The sequence below is a fragment of the Canis lupus genome, chromosome 7 (genome assembly GCF_003254725.2).
Source record: "Canis lupus dingo isolate Sandy chromosome 7, ASM325472v2, whole genome shotgun sequence".
Taxonomy (NCBI): Eukaryota; Metazoa; Chordata; class Mammalia; order Carnivora; family Canidae; genus Canis; species Canis lupus.
The window spans coordinates 42,419,335-42,435,292 of NC_064249.1; the positions used below are offsets into that span (position 1 = coordinate 42,419,335).

General features: G+C 51.2%; 1 protein-coding gene and 1 long non-coding RNA gene across 10 annotated transcripts in view; one reads left to right on the forward strand and one right to left on the reverse strand.

Moving 5' to 3' along the window:
• The window catches only part of ADAR (adenosine deaminase RNA specific), a 38,760-nt gene that overhangs the window by 10,639 nt on the left and 12,163 nt on the right, over positions 1–15,958 (forward strand). For 5 of the 9 annotated variants that reach the window (XM_025431073.3, XM_049112605.1, XM_049112604.1 and 2 more), the window contains 5 exons: positions 10,189–11,606; positions 13,111–13,294; positions 13,720–13,868; positions 14,405–14,549; positions 14,652–14,842. In XM_025431073.3, coding sequence (XP_025286858.1) covers positions 10,897–11,606; positions 13,111–13,294; positions 13,720–13,868; positions 14,405–14,549; positions 14,652–14,842 — 1,379 coding nt within the window. In that variant the 5' untranslated portion in view covers positions 10,189–10,896. Of the gene's footprint in view, positions 1–4,962; positions 5,178–10,188; positions 11,607–13,110; positions 13,295–13,719; positions 13,869–14,404; positions 14,550–14,651; positions 14,843–15,958 lie in introns of those variants that run through there. The other 4 variants (XM_025431069.3, XM_025431072.3, XM_049112603.1 and 1 more) reach the window with 2 other exon arrangements.
• Positions 848–8,439, reverse strand: LOC118355260 (uncharacterized). Its single transcript, XR_004817361.2, has 3 exons — positions 5,558–8,439; positions 4,702–4,848; positions 848–1,494 (listed from the first exon to the last, which is right to left on the reverse strand). It is a non-coding gene; the product is annotated as an uncharacterized LOC118355260 (long non-coding RNA).

Genomic DNA, 15,958 nt, shown 5'->3' on the forward strand with positions numbered 1-15,958 from the left:
GCCCCAGGCATACAAGTCCCTGGCTGCAGAGCCAGGTCTGTGCTCATTTTGCACTTGGAGCTCCCTGGCTTGCCTCAACCATCAAGGATGGTGTAGTAATTTCCTGGAGCTGTAGTACAAGTTACCACAAATTTATGGCTCAAAACAACAGAAAACTGTTCTCACAGTTCTGGAGGCCAGAAATCAAATTAAATCACTGTGCTGAAATCACAGTGTCACAGGGCCGTGCCGCCTACAGAGGCTCTAGATGAGAATCCCCTTCTGGTGGCTGGTGGCTGCCTGCATTGCTTGCCTTGTGGCTGTAGCACTCCTGTCCTCAAGGTCAGCCTCTTCAAATCTCTCTCCACATCCCTTCTCTTGTGAGTTTGTCAATGCTGAAGGCCAGGCTGGCAAAGCCTTATTTATGTCTTCTGGGAATGACCCTGTAGACACCTGCAAAGGGCTCTAGTGCAGTGTCCAGAAAGTCAGTCCACTGAGCGTCTACAAGAACCTCTCAAGCTTGGCCCCTTTGGTTCCCAGTCTCCTCCTCAGTCTTCAGCTCTACAGCAACAGGAGGCGGGCAGAGTACATTTCTTCTAAGACTATTATGAAGATGGAATTAAAAACTGCTCAGCTAAGACTAGAGAGCTTAAAGAAAAAAGTGAAGTCAGCATATTGCTTATTTAGTAAATTGGTCATTCAGGGAATTGACCATTCGGCAAAGGACTGCTCAGCAATTGGCTGTTGGTAACTAGGCTTCTTCCCCATGAAACAATGCAGAACTGAGGGGCATCGTGGGTCTGCCTAAGCACAAGCCTGCACCTGTCTCCTCTGCCTCATACAGGCAGTGAGATGGGGATATCACCTTTGCTGGGAGCTGGGACTGAGCCCGTCCACTTATAGGCTGGCTGCTAAGGAAGAAGAGAAGTCAAAAGTGAATGGGAGCCCCCCCCCTTCTGTCATGGACCCTGACTTAGAAGAGCCCAGATGGGGGCCAGTAGCTGAAACTCTCTGTGTCAGCCAGAGCCAGACTGGAAGTCAGTCACATGGCATGTGCCAGGCCAGTCTGGCATGGGAGAGACAGATTGAGAGTGTTAGGAACTGATGCATAAAGTCACAAGAAGGTTATCTTGTGGAGTTTTAGAAGACTAAATATACATGAATGGTTTAAACTTCCATGTGAAATATTTAGCACAGGCCTGGTAGCCTTTATTCTTATACGGTTTTGACATTATTACTAATGTTGTATCTTTCCTGTATGAGAACACCTGCTATCACAATGCCTGGTGCCTGTAGATAGTTGATAAATACCACTTTTCTTTCATTTACCCAACTTTGATTGGGTACAGGCAGTTCCTGGTAGTGGAAGTGCTATTAGAGACGTCCGTGTCTTCTGGGGTACTTGAGACATCTCTTACCTTGTTGCAACTTCAAAAGCCAGTCTAGTCATTAACATCAGATGTCAGCATAAATACAGTTGCGGAGCACTGCTCAGCTGTTGGACAAGTCACCGATCTACAAGCAGAAAGTCTTACAGGTTATCAAAGCAAGTGGGTTATTTTGAATAAACACTAGCACATCCATGCATAAATGTGCATAAAGCCCAAGTGTGTAACTCAGTGAACTATGGGAAATCAGCTAATATTCGTAGCTCTGTGAATTACTTACTATGGATTTCCTAGGACTTAAGAACAGGAGTTTATTTATGTGCATGTCCTGTTGGGAAATAAATGATGCGGTAGTAGTTAAAAGTAACTTAGTAATTTATTACTTTTTTAAATAACATGTTTAAAACATGTATGTTTTAACATGTATGTATGCTAAGTAGCATACATTCACAGGCAGTACATTTGTGTTGCAGCATGGCTATATGAGCAAATATTGAAGGAGTTCTCAGATGTCTGCCATACAAAAGGGACATAGATGGTTCAGTTAGATGTAGCCTATATGTGCATAAAGTCTGGCTATAGGAAATGACGGAGTGAAAGGACTGTTGGAAATATGCCTCCCTGCACACAGTCAGGTTATACATAATAAGCCAAATTAATCATTTCAAAGCCAGACTAACATTTATAGTTCAAAAACAAAGACAGCAGAGATTGGAGACTAAAGCCAGCCCAGCAGACCAACCAATAACACCTCCTTCCCCATCGCTGAGGAAGTACAACCCACAGAGGCACACAGGGAGCCAGCAGCCAGATGGGGAAGCCAGACTTTCAGATGCTGAGGGAGGGGCCTTTTTACGCATACCTTATTTTCCATGGTAACTCATTTAGGTGGTTGCTAGAAAGTAGCCCTAGGTGGTATGTGCAGAGGAAGACTTGCATTTGGGGTACTTCCCAAGCAGACACTCATGGGCCCCAGAGGAAGCACCTGGGTGTTCATGGTGCTTTTTTCCCAGAGGAAGCATGGGAAAGGTAGGCGCCTATGAATTACCGTTACAGGATTGAGGGCAGGTTTTTGGCTTGTTTGTATTTTGGTTAATTTTTTTAAAGTGCTTCATCCAACTTGTCTAGTCCGAACAATAGGGTAGCACAAAGATTGACATCACTGCCTCACAACTGTGTGGGAGCCAAAGCAGTCACTGAGGGGTGATGGATACTCATGAGGTAAACTGTCTGCAGGTGCTGGAGCTGCTGGGGGTGAAGGACAGTGCATGCTCAGCCTCTCGGGGAGCACATCTTCCCTTCTTCCGCACCGCAGCCTGTGGCAGGTTAAAAAAGATGGAGATGGCAGTGGGGCAGCTTTCCCTGCACAGTAGTTGTGATGGAGGCTTTTCTAGACCATTATTGTGGAAGGATCAAAGGCTGTGGGATTGCTTAGCCCAAAGCAGGAAAACAGAGGTAAGACCTACCACATTTTACTTATGTGGAAAATAGAACATAGGGAGACAGGCTGGAAACACACTAGGGAGACTCTATTGTTGTTTTTAACCTTTTCCAGTTGTGAAATATAGCACATCCATGCATAAATGTGCATAAAGCCCAAGTGTGTAACTCAATGAACTATGGGAAAGCAGCCAGTATTCATAGCCACCACCCATGTCAAGAACTAGAATATCACCAGCACCCAGGATATTCCTTCCTCCCTGGAGGTAATCCCATCCTGGCTTTTGTGCGGTGCCTACTACAGGTTTGCCCCATTTGGGACTTCATGTGGGTAGAACCAGTGTGTACATGATTTCTTTTGCTCACTGTCACGTTTTCATAATTACCCACTTTACTGCTTGGGGTTACAGTTCTTTCACATTTGCTGCTATATAATACTCTGTCATCAGCATGTGCCACCATTCAGCCATTTAACTTTTCATGGACATTTGGGATGTTTCCAGGCTGGGAGCTGTTACAAGTAAGGTAACTCTGAACTCTGTGTACATGTATCCAGGTCTGGAAGTGGAACTGCTGAACTGTAGGGAGTGAATCTTCATACCTTCCTACACTGTGGGAAACTGGTTTCCCATAGTGATAAGGGGCTGCTCTGCACCCTGGCCCCTGCCTGGCCTGGTCCAATCCGACGGTGGAGGTGCCTCTCTAGGGGACAGGCAGTCACTCTCTGTGACCTTTCTTGTATTTCCCTGACACAGTGAGATTGTACCGCTTTGTCGTTTTGCCCGTCTTTTCAGTTTCTTCTTAGGAAATTCCTTTCTTTCTACCCAGTAGTCTGTTAGTTACCTAACCAGCCCTCTAAAGGTCACTGTGTGTGTGTGGGGGGGGGGGGGTGTGAGGATGTAGAACACCCATTCCCTGCTTGGAGGAGAAGTCGCTCAAGGCAGATACATAACCATAGCATTGTGATCCTTGCTGAGGGCCATTCTTCACCACCAGGCTGTTTAGCAGAGAAGGCATATCCTCAGTGCCAAACACTTCACAGGGCACACACTAGGTGCTTTGGCAAGTTCTGTTAAATGAGGCATTTTCAGAGGATGGCAGAAGTGCTCTAGTAGGGTAAGTGCTGAGTCATGGGGAAGCACAAAACAAGGAACTACAGACTGCACCCATTCCTCAACCCAGAGTAGGTGAGGCTTTCCTAGGAGGTAATAGCTTCATCAAGCAGATCTTGAAAGACTGTTTCATCAGAAGGAGTATAAGACATACATTCTAGGCCAAGGAATAAATGTGCAAAGGCACAGAATGGAGAAAGCACAGCACACAGGAAATGTGAAATTGGGATGATGAATACTTGGAAGGTGGATGCTCAGAGTGGACCAGCTGGACCTGATGCTGGGAAGGGCTGCCTTGTGAATCTCACAGACAGTGGGGACGAAGTGGAAGTCAAACACAGAGAATCAGTTCCTCACTGGGGAGGGATGGGGACTATCTATCACCAAAATTGATGGCTTGGACAAAATAGAGGAAATATATAAGCCTATCATGAAATCACTTTGGTAAGTCATGGCCAGGGTGATGCAGAATAAGGCCTGGATTTATCAGCAGCACGTCTTAAGCCTCAGTTTTTACATCTGTAATTCGGGAATCATGCCTCTCTGGCAGAGCTGTGACCAGGAAGGAGGTAGTGCCTGGAGAGTACTTAACCCTTGCCTGAGGAGAAAGGAACATGTGCTGGGCCTGTTTCATGATGTAGACCCTAAAATATGCCCATGCTGTTGTTGGTTTAAGTTCGTTTATAACATGCTGGGAATGTGAACAAATGGTCCAGAGTGGGAACTAGTCATCTGAGAGAGCTACCCCCACCCCGTCATCACCACACTAGTGCTGGACTCACAGGCAGAGGCCAGAGCCTCAGGCTGTTTCTGCAGAGCCGGGGCACAGCAAGGCTTTGTTTCCTTCTGCTCTGTGCCTTGTATTCCTGCGTGGGGCAATGCATGCATTTAGCTGCTTTCCTATAGAAAGGTTATCTTGTCCCAACGTCCTGCAAGAAAAGGATTAGATTGGAATAGGTGTGAAAGCAGATGGCTCCTGCTGGCTCGGTTCAAGCCCCTCCTCCCTGCTAAACTTTCCAAAGGGGAAGTCCTTCAGAAGAAACGAAAGTGAAATTGAACCTGGGCCATTTCGCCTCCCCACCAGGCCGCCTGCCCAGGCTGTTTACTACGCTGCTGACCCCCAGTGGGGCACTTGGCGTCTGCTCAGCAGGCGGGTGGCCAGCCCACCTGGGGAGGGCCGCCTGGGTGGGGTGGCGGGGAGGGAGGTCGCCAGCTCTGCCCCGGGACATGCATCCAGGAAGCCATGGACCCCAGAAAGGTAAGCCAGCCAGGCCGCCTCAATGCAGACCTTGCTGGCCTGCGCGTCTCGGACCTGAGTGTGCTGTGTGTGCCTGTGTGCGTGGGCTTGTGTGTGTATATGCTTGTGTGTGCGCGTGCTTGTGTGAGCATGCGCCATGTTCTAGGAATTTGCCTCCTGCCTGTTAATCCCTCGGAGCTGAGCAGTACGGGGAAGGACGCTTTAGGGGAGGTTGCGCAGGGGTCAGAGGAGCAGAGCCCCGGCCTAGGCAGCCCTCTCCCTTTCTGCAAGGGCCCAGTGTTAGCGCCTCTTGGGCAACACGCTTCATTCTTACCCACCCCCTCTCTGCACCCTTTCCACTTCCTTTAGGCTTCTGGGAAAAGAAAAATAGCCCTTCTTACCTATAGGAGAAAGTTTGTACAGAGCAGCTGTATTCATTATTCTAAAACCTGGAAAAGCCTACTTGCCCTTCAACAGATGATTGGATTAGCAGAGTGGGTAGCACGATGGTATACTGCTAGGCCAGAAAGGAAGAGGAAGCTGCTGGTCCCACAACTAGAACTTCACATTCCCTCTGCGCCGCAGAAGAGGCCAGGCTCAAAGACAATAAGCTTACAGGTCCTTTTACACGACACTGTAGGAAGAACAAAGCTAGAGGCATAGAAACAGGAGGCAGCTGGGGGAAGGACTGATGGCATAGTGCATGAGAACCTTCTGGGGAGATGGAAACTGATGAAGTTTTGGAATATAGGCGAGGCCCAAAGCGGACGATCAGGAAAGAATTCTTGAGACGTCTTTGGTGCAAAATGGTGGTTTTATTAAAGCCCTGGGACTGGGACCCGTGGGCAGGAAGAGCTGCTGCCCCAGGGTTATGAGGGGTGGCTGATTATATACCTGGGAGTTGGAGGGGTTTGGCGATAGCGTACTCTCTGAGGAATTTTGGGAGCAAGGTTTCCAGGACCTTGAGGGGGCTAGCTGTGGTTGGGGAAAGGTTATTACCGTCTGATAAACTCTGAGTCATGAGACCCTTCAGATGGATATCGGTGGGCCATGTGCTTGGGGGATGACTGCCAACATGTATCTTGGGAGGTAGAGATAAAGGAAATTTCTAAAGGAATTTTTATATGTTAAAGTAGACTTACAGGCTTCTGGGGGTCGGGCTAAGATTGCCTTTTGCCCTCAGCAAAGTATGAACATCGAGGCAGTGGAGTCCGTAGAGGAATGTCCCTTTGCCTGTTTCAAAGACTTGTCAATATGCTGTCTCAGGCTCATGCCTTGTCCTCAGCTAGCCCTATGTTCCCCCATCAGAAACGTCCTGTACTTTGATGGTGGCGGCAGTTACAGGGCTGTATATGCTTGGACTCCATACAGTCAAAACTCAGAGTAATACACTAAAAAGATAAACTTTATTATGTAAATTATACTTCCATTTTTAGATGCTATATCCCTTCCTTGAGAGGATTAGGGACACCTGACCGGAAGGAAAAGCATTTCTTCACACATACCCATATATGACCCTGTGGAGCCTGTGTGGTAAAAGTGGAGGCTCAGCTCTTGATCCTAAATGTGTGAGATTAGATAAAAGTGAAATGGGTAGGGCCGTGAATGTGAAGTGACTGGGAGATGTTGAGGGATTCAGGAAGGATCCCCATGGGCTCACTCTCCCATTCAGTGGCTTTTCACATGGCTGTTCTCAAGCCATGCTTTGGCTTGGCTTTCAGGAGACCTAAGGGGTAGAAAGCACTCACCCTGTAAATTCCTTAAAATAACTGTTGTAAACAAATACACATACACTCTTCTTCCTTCTGTCTCGTGTTCACTGTGGTGTGCTCACACATGCACATAAGATGGGGCTTTTCCTTTTGGTTCCAAAATGAGCTTATAGCCTACCTGTTCTTTTTCAACTTGCTTCTTTGTTGTTATTTAATTTAACATTGTATCATTCCTAAATTTTCTCCAGGTGAATATGAAACACATTGTTTAGAAAAAAAAAATACTGTTCCATAACATAAATGTGTCATAAGACGATTCGGCTCCTCTTCTATAGTTGGACATTCAAATATTTTGCAGGTTTTAGCCAAATAGCAGCAGTTTAAATTGACATTTAGCAAGAAGCTGACTTTAACCACTTTGCAAAACAATTGTTTTACCAGAGTCACTCCAACAGCTAGTGGGAAAATCCCAAAAGTCCCTGTGATGATGCTGTTAGATGGAAGAGTTGCACCTCTGGGGCATCTTGTTTCCCCAGTCTAGTACCTCAGATGTTGGGTCAAGATCATGCTAGAGGTGCAGAGATAACAGAGACATGTCCTCACGCCCCTGGGAGCTCACTGTGAGGTAGACTGCCCCCACCCCCATCCCCAACTCATCCCTGATGGAGACTTTTGGGAGTGGAGGCTCGAGTATAATTTCTGCAGCACTTGATATTGGTAATCACCTTGCAGGTACACCACAATCTATATGTGCTGTTAAAAGAAAAAAGCAGGGATCCCTCGGTGGCGCAGCGGTTTAGCGCCTGCCTTTGGCCTAGGGCGCGATCCTGGAGACCCGGGATCGAGTCCCACGTCGGGCTCCCGGTGCATGGAGCCTGCTTCTCCCTCTGCCTGTGTCTCTGCCTCTCTCTCTCTGTGACTACCATAAATAAATAAAAATTAAAAAAAAAAAAAGAAAAAGCAGTAGTAAAGTACAGATAAAAGGTAAAGTAAGTGGTATAATAGGAGTTGAGAGGGAGGGGTTCAAGGAGAGGAAACTCCCATGGGCTGCAAGTCAGAAAAGTCTCCAGAAGGAGTAGCAGTGACGGAGATCTCTAAGGGAAGGGTCAGAGCTGCCCCGGGGCAGCAGATACATGGTTGGGCACGCTGGGTTGGAGCAGAGGGGTGCAGAGATGAAGGCTTTGTGCAGCCTTATGAGAAGTAATTAGGGGCTGGCGCTGGAAAAAGACACATTTATGAGAAACTACGGGGTGGGGGCAAACAAGATCATGCTTAGCAACTACATAGTGGACGTGGATGGCAAGGGAGGAAGGCCAGGGGCAGAGCTGGCTCCGGTTTCACGTAACAACCACGAGGGGAATCCTGCCATCAGCAGTTGTAATAGAAGGGCTAGGTTGAGGGGAAAGGTTAGTTTGGTTCAGATTATGTGTGTTTGAGGTCATGAGGGGTATCTACGTGGACAGATTGGGCGTTTAGAAATTTGAGTTTTAGCTTTACAAGGTGGTGGCTGGAGGGAGGAGATTTGAACACTGGAAGGCTGATAACCCGGGGAAGGAGGAAGGAGCCTTAGACAAAATCTTGGGGACCAATGATACAGAAGGGAAGAAAGGAACTTGGACAGACAGATAAGGGATGGGAGACCCGGGGGCCGTGTAGCAAGGCCATGGGAGAGGCGTCTGTAAGCACACTCTTCATCCACTATGAGCCCTTGTACGCTTGCCAAACTGAGCTGACCTCCGAGTGAGGACCAGGGCTTCCACACTGTCCGCATCCTCCCGCAGTGTGTGGGGACCCCAGAGTAAGCAGAGGGGACAGGGCCCTAGGGTAGGAGGGAGCTGGCCACAAGGATATGGAAGCCTTGGGAACAGCTGAGCCCCAGTCACGGTAGCCACTAGCACAGCAGTCCCTCCAGAGCACAGATGGAAGCTGTAGAAACACAGGAAAGTCACTGTCAGAAAAGAGCAGGACTCCCCAGACTGCAGCCCCCACGCAGGGCTTTGTTTGACAAGTTGTGTGCCATGGCCTTGCCACTGCCCCTGGACATCTGTGTGGTCCTTTCCTGGAAAGAGCTCCAGGGTCTGAGGAGTGGAGGTGGCCCCAGCTAGAGGAGCAGGGAGATAGAATGAAGGGCAGACAGGCCACTAGTGTGGCCGAAGGAGGGAGGTAGGGGCCATGAAGGAACCCTGCAGTGAGGGCACCACCAACCTAACTGAGAGCCTAATTGACCGGGTGGGGGTGGTGGCTGAAGTTCTAGTAGGCAGGGCACAGCTGCCTGCTGGTCCCTAGAGCCTTCAGAAATTCCAACAGGGGAGGGGACAAGCCTGAGGAAACACTGTTGCTCCCTGTCACCCCTGCCCCCTGGGTCCCTTAAATGCCTCCTGCCACTACCCCTCACACACACACACAGCACCTGGGAAAGAGGACAAGAACTGGTCCATGTGGTAGCAGAAGAGGTCACAGGTGCTCAGTGTCCTGGGAGAGCTGTGACAGTGCCACAGCCTGTGCTCCAGAGAATGGGAGGCTGGGTGACATGAGGTGAAAGCTGTCCTTGAGAGGCAGTAAAGGGAGTGTGGGAGAGGGGACGGCCACAGCACATATCCCAGGAGGCCAGGGTGGTTTGGGTGACAGTGCCCAATGTCCCTTCTAAGCCTGGGTGCTGCACTGAAGCATGAGGACAGTGTGTGCTTTTTCCCTGAGGATACTGTAATCTGGGCCTCCTGGGGCGGGGGGTGACACGTGAAGCTGCAAGGTCCGGTTGTCCTTCCCCAGCTGGAAGGAGGCCCTGTGGTGGCCTCGGAGGACTGGGGATCCGGCCATCCCACCCATGCGCATCTTTCCATTGTCCCCGCCGTCCAGATGCTGGATTCAGGAGACCTGGGGCCCCATGGAGACTGCTTCCTCATCCCTTGACTCCCTTGGCATTTTGAGGTGGTTGTTCTGCTTTGTGTTTAAAACAAAATGGTACTTATTTGTTTTTATCTTAAAAGGTTAATTACTTTGCAGAGTGGACAGCTTCATTCTTAACCCCCTAAAATCCTGGGAAGGGGGAGAGAATGCTTGAGGGTAGCTTAAAAGGCCCTGCAGCGGTGGCAGCGCCCCGCGTGCTCCTGGCAGCTTTGCCTCCTGCCCCCCATTCTTCCCTGTGGTGGTCCCAGGCAATGCTGGGGGTGCCCAGGCCCCCCTGTTGCTGGTTCCCATGGCCACCTCTGCCCTCACCTCTGTGCCCGCTGGGAGTCCAATGTGGTGCCCTTAGACAGAGAAGGAACAGGCACACCACTGTGGTCCAGATTCACTTTCTTTTCCATCTTCTCGTTCTGCAGGGGTGTCCCCTCAACAGATACCAACCCCATCCATTTCAAGGCTATGAGCACAGCAAGCCCGGACTCCAATGGCCAGGCCCGAGATCTTATCCGAATAGTTTCCAGGTCCAGCAAATAGAGTTTCTCAAGGGGCTGCTCCCTGCAGCACCCCTAACTGGAAGACAGGCACCGTCACTGCCACCATTTGTCCCTGGACTTGGGCCGAGGTTTCCAGGACCACCTTCCAGAAGCAGGGAACTGGGGACCTCAGGTATCCCCAGGGGCGTGCCTCCCAGAAGTCGGGTGCTCCAGAGGGAGTCTCTGTGTCTTTCCCCACGCAGCAGGACTGTACCGTGGAGAGGTGTCGACTGGCTCTCCTCACATTTCCAGGAACTAGGCATCAGCCAGGGCGAGGAGGAGAGAGTCTTAGAGCTCTTGCGGGGGCTCGGAGAAGGGAAGGCTGCCACAGCCCATGATCTGGCTGCAAAGTTCAGAGTCCCGAAGAGGGAAATCAATCGAGTTTTATATTCTCTGGCAAAGAAGGGTCAGCTGCATCGGGAGGCAGGAACACCCCCTCTGTGGAGAATCGCCACGCAGGCTGGGAACCGGCACAGCCAAGTAGCCAGTGTATACGCTCGTCGACAGGAAGCTCCAGACTCAGAGCCCAGCTTGGAGACTGAAGACAGAAGCTTCAAGTCTGCCTCAGAAGCTCCTCCTGAGCCTTTTGACATGGCTGAGCTCAAGGAGAAAGTTTGCGACTACCTGTTTAACGTGTGCAGCTCCTCTGCCCTGAACTTGGCTAAAAATATTGGCCTCACCAGGGCCCGAGACGTAAATGCCGTGCTGATTGACCTGGAAAGGCAGGGCGATGTCTACAGGCAAGGGACAACGCCCCCCATATGGTATCTGACTGATAAGAAGCGAGAGCGGATACAAATGAAGAGAAATGCAGACCTCGGCCCCGAGACCATCCCAGCTGCTGTGCCTGAGACCAAAGGAGATGCTGTGGCCTCCCGTCACGTAGCCGCGCCAGCCGCCTCGGACGGTGTGGCGGCCGTAGAAGTGCAGAATGGGCAGGAACCTGTCATAAAGCTGGAGAACAGGCAGGAGGCTGTGCCAGAGCCAGTAAAACCGAAGCCGCCTGCCCATGACAATGGCCCCTCAAAAACAGGGTATGTTGACTTTGAAAATGGCCAGTGGGCCACAGACGACATCCCAGATGACTTGAATAGTATCCACGCGGCACCAGGTGAGTTTCGAGCCATCATGGAGATGCCCTCCTTCTACAGCCACGGCTGGCCACGGTGCTCACCCTACAAGAAACTGACAGAGTGCCAGCTGAAGAACCCCATCAGCGGGCTGCTAGAGTATGCTCAGTTCGCTAGTCAGACCTGTGAGTTCAACCTGCTAGAGCAGAGCGGACCGCCCCATGAGCCTCGGTAAGAGACTGCCCAGGAGCCGTCCGGGGTCGGGGTCAGGTGCTCCTGCCCCTGACGCCAGAGCAGCCTCTCAACTCGGGGTGGCCCCCACCTCTTCGCTTTGCCTCTCTGCCTTTTGGCTAAATTGCCCCCCTTGGCCCTCCCTCCAGATCTGGAGCAGGAAACGTAGGCCTTGCACCAGCTGGAATGCTGGCTGAGCAGTAAGGAGGCTGACCCTTGGGCTGGGAGGCAGCTTATTGGACTAGCTTCCATGCCTCCAGGTGTCAGCCTGGAGGGAATGAAGCCTGGACCCCCTCCCACCCTCTTCCATGGACCTTTCTCTAATTGGAGTTACCCGGAGGACACAGGAGCTGGTGGGTCAGGGCAGGGCCCAGCCACCCACTGCTCAGCTCCTGCCAGGAAAGGGTAGCATCACAAGTTGACGGGCCTATTAAAGGTGGCAATTCGAGTGCACCATGCTTTTCTCCTTTGAGCAGCCGGCTCACGCCTACACCCCTGCAGGCCTGCAAACAGATAGGGCTGCCAAAGGGCCTAGGGCAGGGCTGGGAGCACAGGATAGAGGCTGTACACCACCACCAGAGAGCAGGTCGGGGGGATGGGGTGCAGTTCCATGAACCTTTACGTTAGCCACGGGCTGGTTTCCAAGGGCATGGCTTCCCGGCTGTGACCCCCGTTCCTTATGTCAACCGTCTTCATGACAGGGATGGCATTGCAGGAGACCTGTTCCAAGAAGGGTGTGTCTGTGTGGAGACCAGGCCAGGACTGACTCTTCTGGATAGAGGTTGGGTGGCACTTGTGCTTTTTTTTCCCTCCACACCTTCCCCACAACTGAGGGAGAGTAGTAGGTATTGTAGGTAACCTTTCTTTGGACTCCAGCTGTAAGAAACATTGGTGCCATATTCAGATCTTTCAGAAGACCCAGGAAATGAGAAATGTGACCTACTTTTTAAATGAGATCCCAGATTGAACAGAGAGCCAAACAAATTTGAAACCTTGAGCACAGGAAGTCCAAGCTAAGTCCAGAGGCCTAAACCGGAGGCTTCTTGGTAGATGCCATTCAGCTCAGGCTGCAGACACGGAGCTGTAGCGGGACTCAACTAGACAGTGAGAGTGCCGGGGCTGGGAGCAGGCGCCAAGGATGGGCAGGTGCCTGATGTCTGGGGCGTCTGGGGCATGAGGCTCAGGAACCCTCACTCCCTCTAGGAGCTGCCCTAGAGTTGGCTAGTCGACCACAGCTGCTTTAGAACCAAGACCGTAGTGGTGATTTTAGCTCATCATCTTCTGTACAGTTTCTGTCTTAACTCATTGCTAAGAGGTAGCAGGTCTCCCCTGCACTGTGTCTGCTCTCCAGAGCTCTGGGGAGAGAGTCCCTGGCTGCTTTGTTTCCGGAAGGCAGGGACTGAGCCCCTCTTTATCAGGGGAGGCTCCAGGGTGCAGGGCCCTGTGGAGAGGGCGGCAGGGATGGCTGGGCCTGTGCTCACACGTCTACTCACTTTCTGTCAAGATTTAAATTCCAAGTCATCATTGGTGGCCGAGAGTTCCCCCCAGCTGAAGCTGGCAGCAAGAAGGTAGCCAAGCAGGATGCAGCCCTCAAAGCCATGACAATCCTGCTTGAGGAAGCGAGAGCCAAGGACAGTGGAAGACCAGAAGAACCCTACGACTGCTCCATGGAGAAGGGATCTGAGAAGGTAGGCATCCTGCCCTTTGGGAGGCTGCTGTGCACTGCCCACATCCCCAGTGTAGTGATATGTCAACTGACTGCCACAGGTGGTCTGAACACAAGCAGCTGGCCCCCTCCCGCCTTGGCCCCATTTCAGCTGCACTCCCCCCTCACACCCAGCATTCCTGTTTGCCCACCTCCCAGCCCAACTGGAATTACAGGTTCCAGGCTTAGAAACAAACTTAACGATGACCCAATCCAAGTTCCATTGTTAACAGATAAGACATGAGACCCAAAACGTTCCAGTAGCTCACCCTTTCCTGCCCAGAAACCCCCTCAACCCCCTTCCCTTGGAAAGCTAGCCCTTGCGGGTACTCAGCCCTCACCATTCTCTACCAGGATGGCCTGGCCTGTGGTTTCTCAGCTCTTTCTCCTGTGTCTCGTTCTCTCCAGACTGCAGAGGCCCAGCCCAGCACCCCTTCAGCGACATCCTTCTTTTCTGGGAAGAACCCCGTCACTACCTTGCTTGAGTGTGTGCACAAGCTGGGGAGTTCCTGTGAATTCCGCCTCCTGTCCAGAGAAGGCCCTGCCCATGACCCCAAGTACATCTCTTGTGTCATGTATCTCCACTGAGGTTTTCTCAGACGAGAGATACATTCTTCTGCTTGCCTCCTGAGAGATGGCAGATTAACCCACTGAGCAGCCACACCTGTTTGCAGTATGGAAAGTGGGGAGCCGCAAGGCATGCTTGCTGCTGTGGAGCAGACAGTCTGGGATTAGGAACTCAGAGGGCGAAGCAGGGACCAAGCACTAGGGAGACTCTCAGCTTGGCAGTTATGGTGGCAAGTCTGAAAGGCAGCCTCGGCTCCACACACCGACGTGTTCACGAGGAGGGCTCCCCGGAGGAGGCACAGCCAGCTTGATGCTCACATGTTACATTGGGGTCAGCCAGGCTGAGAGGCCGGGGGCAGAGGAGGGTGGAGGGTGCTGACTTGTCGAGGCAGAGGGGCTGTGTGGCCAAGGCCCAGGGGCGATGGGTGTGAAGCCGTGCCAGGTGGTAGAGGATGGCCCAGTGGGGGTGAGGTGGGTCTTTCCTGTCAGCACCTCTTTAACCCTGGCCCTTCTGCTGTCTTGCCAGGTTCCAGTACTGTGTCGCCATGGGAGCCCACACTTTCCCCACCGTGAGTGCCCCCAGCAAGAAGGTGGCCAAGCAGATGGCCGCAGAGGAAGCCATGAAGGCTCTGCATGGAGAGGCAACCAGCTCGGCCACTTCTGAAACCCAGGTGGGCCGCTGGAGCGACCGCGCAGCTCAGGCCCGCCCGCGCGTCCCTCTTCATGTCCGAGAGTGCTCATGGCTCCTCTCTGTGTGACCAATTCTCCTTCAGCCCGGGGGCACGAACACAGAGTCGTTTGATAACCTGGAGTCTGGGATGCCCAACAAGGTCAGGAGGATTGGTGAGCTGGTCAGATACCTGAACACCAACCCCGTGGGTGGCCTGTTAGAGTACGCCCGCTCCCACGGCTTTGCAGCTGAGTTCAAGTTGGTCGACCAGTCCGGCCCTCCACATGAGCCCAAGTGAGTGTCCAGGCCCCAACACGGCCACATGCACCCCGGGGAGGGGGCGAGGAAGGGCAGTGGGACCACGGTGCCGGGAGGGTGGGCCCCAGAGGACCTGCAGTGGCCGTCCAGAGAGTAGTCACTCTTGCAGCAAGTATGCTCCTTTTTAATGTTTCTAGCTAATTTTAGTTTTTAAAGGAATATGTATATGCATAGAAAATCGTTGAGGCTGGTTGAAATCGTCTGCAGAGAAAGTGCCCTTTCTATCTCAGTGCTGGTTCCTCCCTAGACTCATCCTGGTAACAGTTTCTTGAGTACTTCTAGAAGTTTCCATGCATATATTGGTACATTTTCTTTTCGTTTTGCTTTTTAAACAAAAATAAGCATCAGTCCTCTCTCCATCCAATACCCGGCCCCCTTACTTACCACTGAGACTTAAGGTCATCATGTATCTCAGATACACACACCTATCAGACTTCTTTTATAGCTACATATTTCTGTATTTTTCCTGAATTTTTTTTTTTTTAAACCTACGCTCTACACCCAAAGTGGGCTCATTGTGAGTCCAAGATCAAGAGTCACACGTCCCGTGGACTGATCTGGCCAGGCACCGCCTACAGCCACATGTTTTGTTGAATAGATACTTTTACAGCTTTAAAGTTGTTTTATCAAGCAAGAGGTCTTTCCTAAAACAGGCGCCCACGTATCCACCACCTAGTTTAAGAAAGAGAACATTGCTATTGGTGTCGAAGGCTTTTCATTACGGATTTAAGCAGCATCCAGCACCATGTGGGTTGGACAATGTCTTGCTCCTAGAAGCACTCTCCATGTCTGAGTCTGCTTGCATGTGCAGGCATGTCCAAGGCAGACATTTTCAGGAGAGGGATTTCTGGGCAATAGGGCACGTATAGTTTTTTTAAGGGTTTTGTTTGCTCTCCCCTCCTAGGCATCCCAACACAACAAAATGTGATAACTTCACATGTCTGTGCATCCTTCCAGAGCATCTTCATACAAACGCCAGCCAAGCTGGCACATTTCCCCTTTTGTTACAGGGAAGCACATATGTGCATTCATACCTGCCTTGCTTTTTTGTATCTAACAGAATAATCTCAGGATGTTTTCCATAGCATCTTC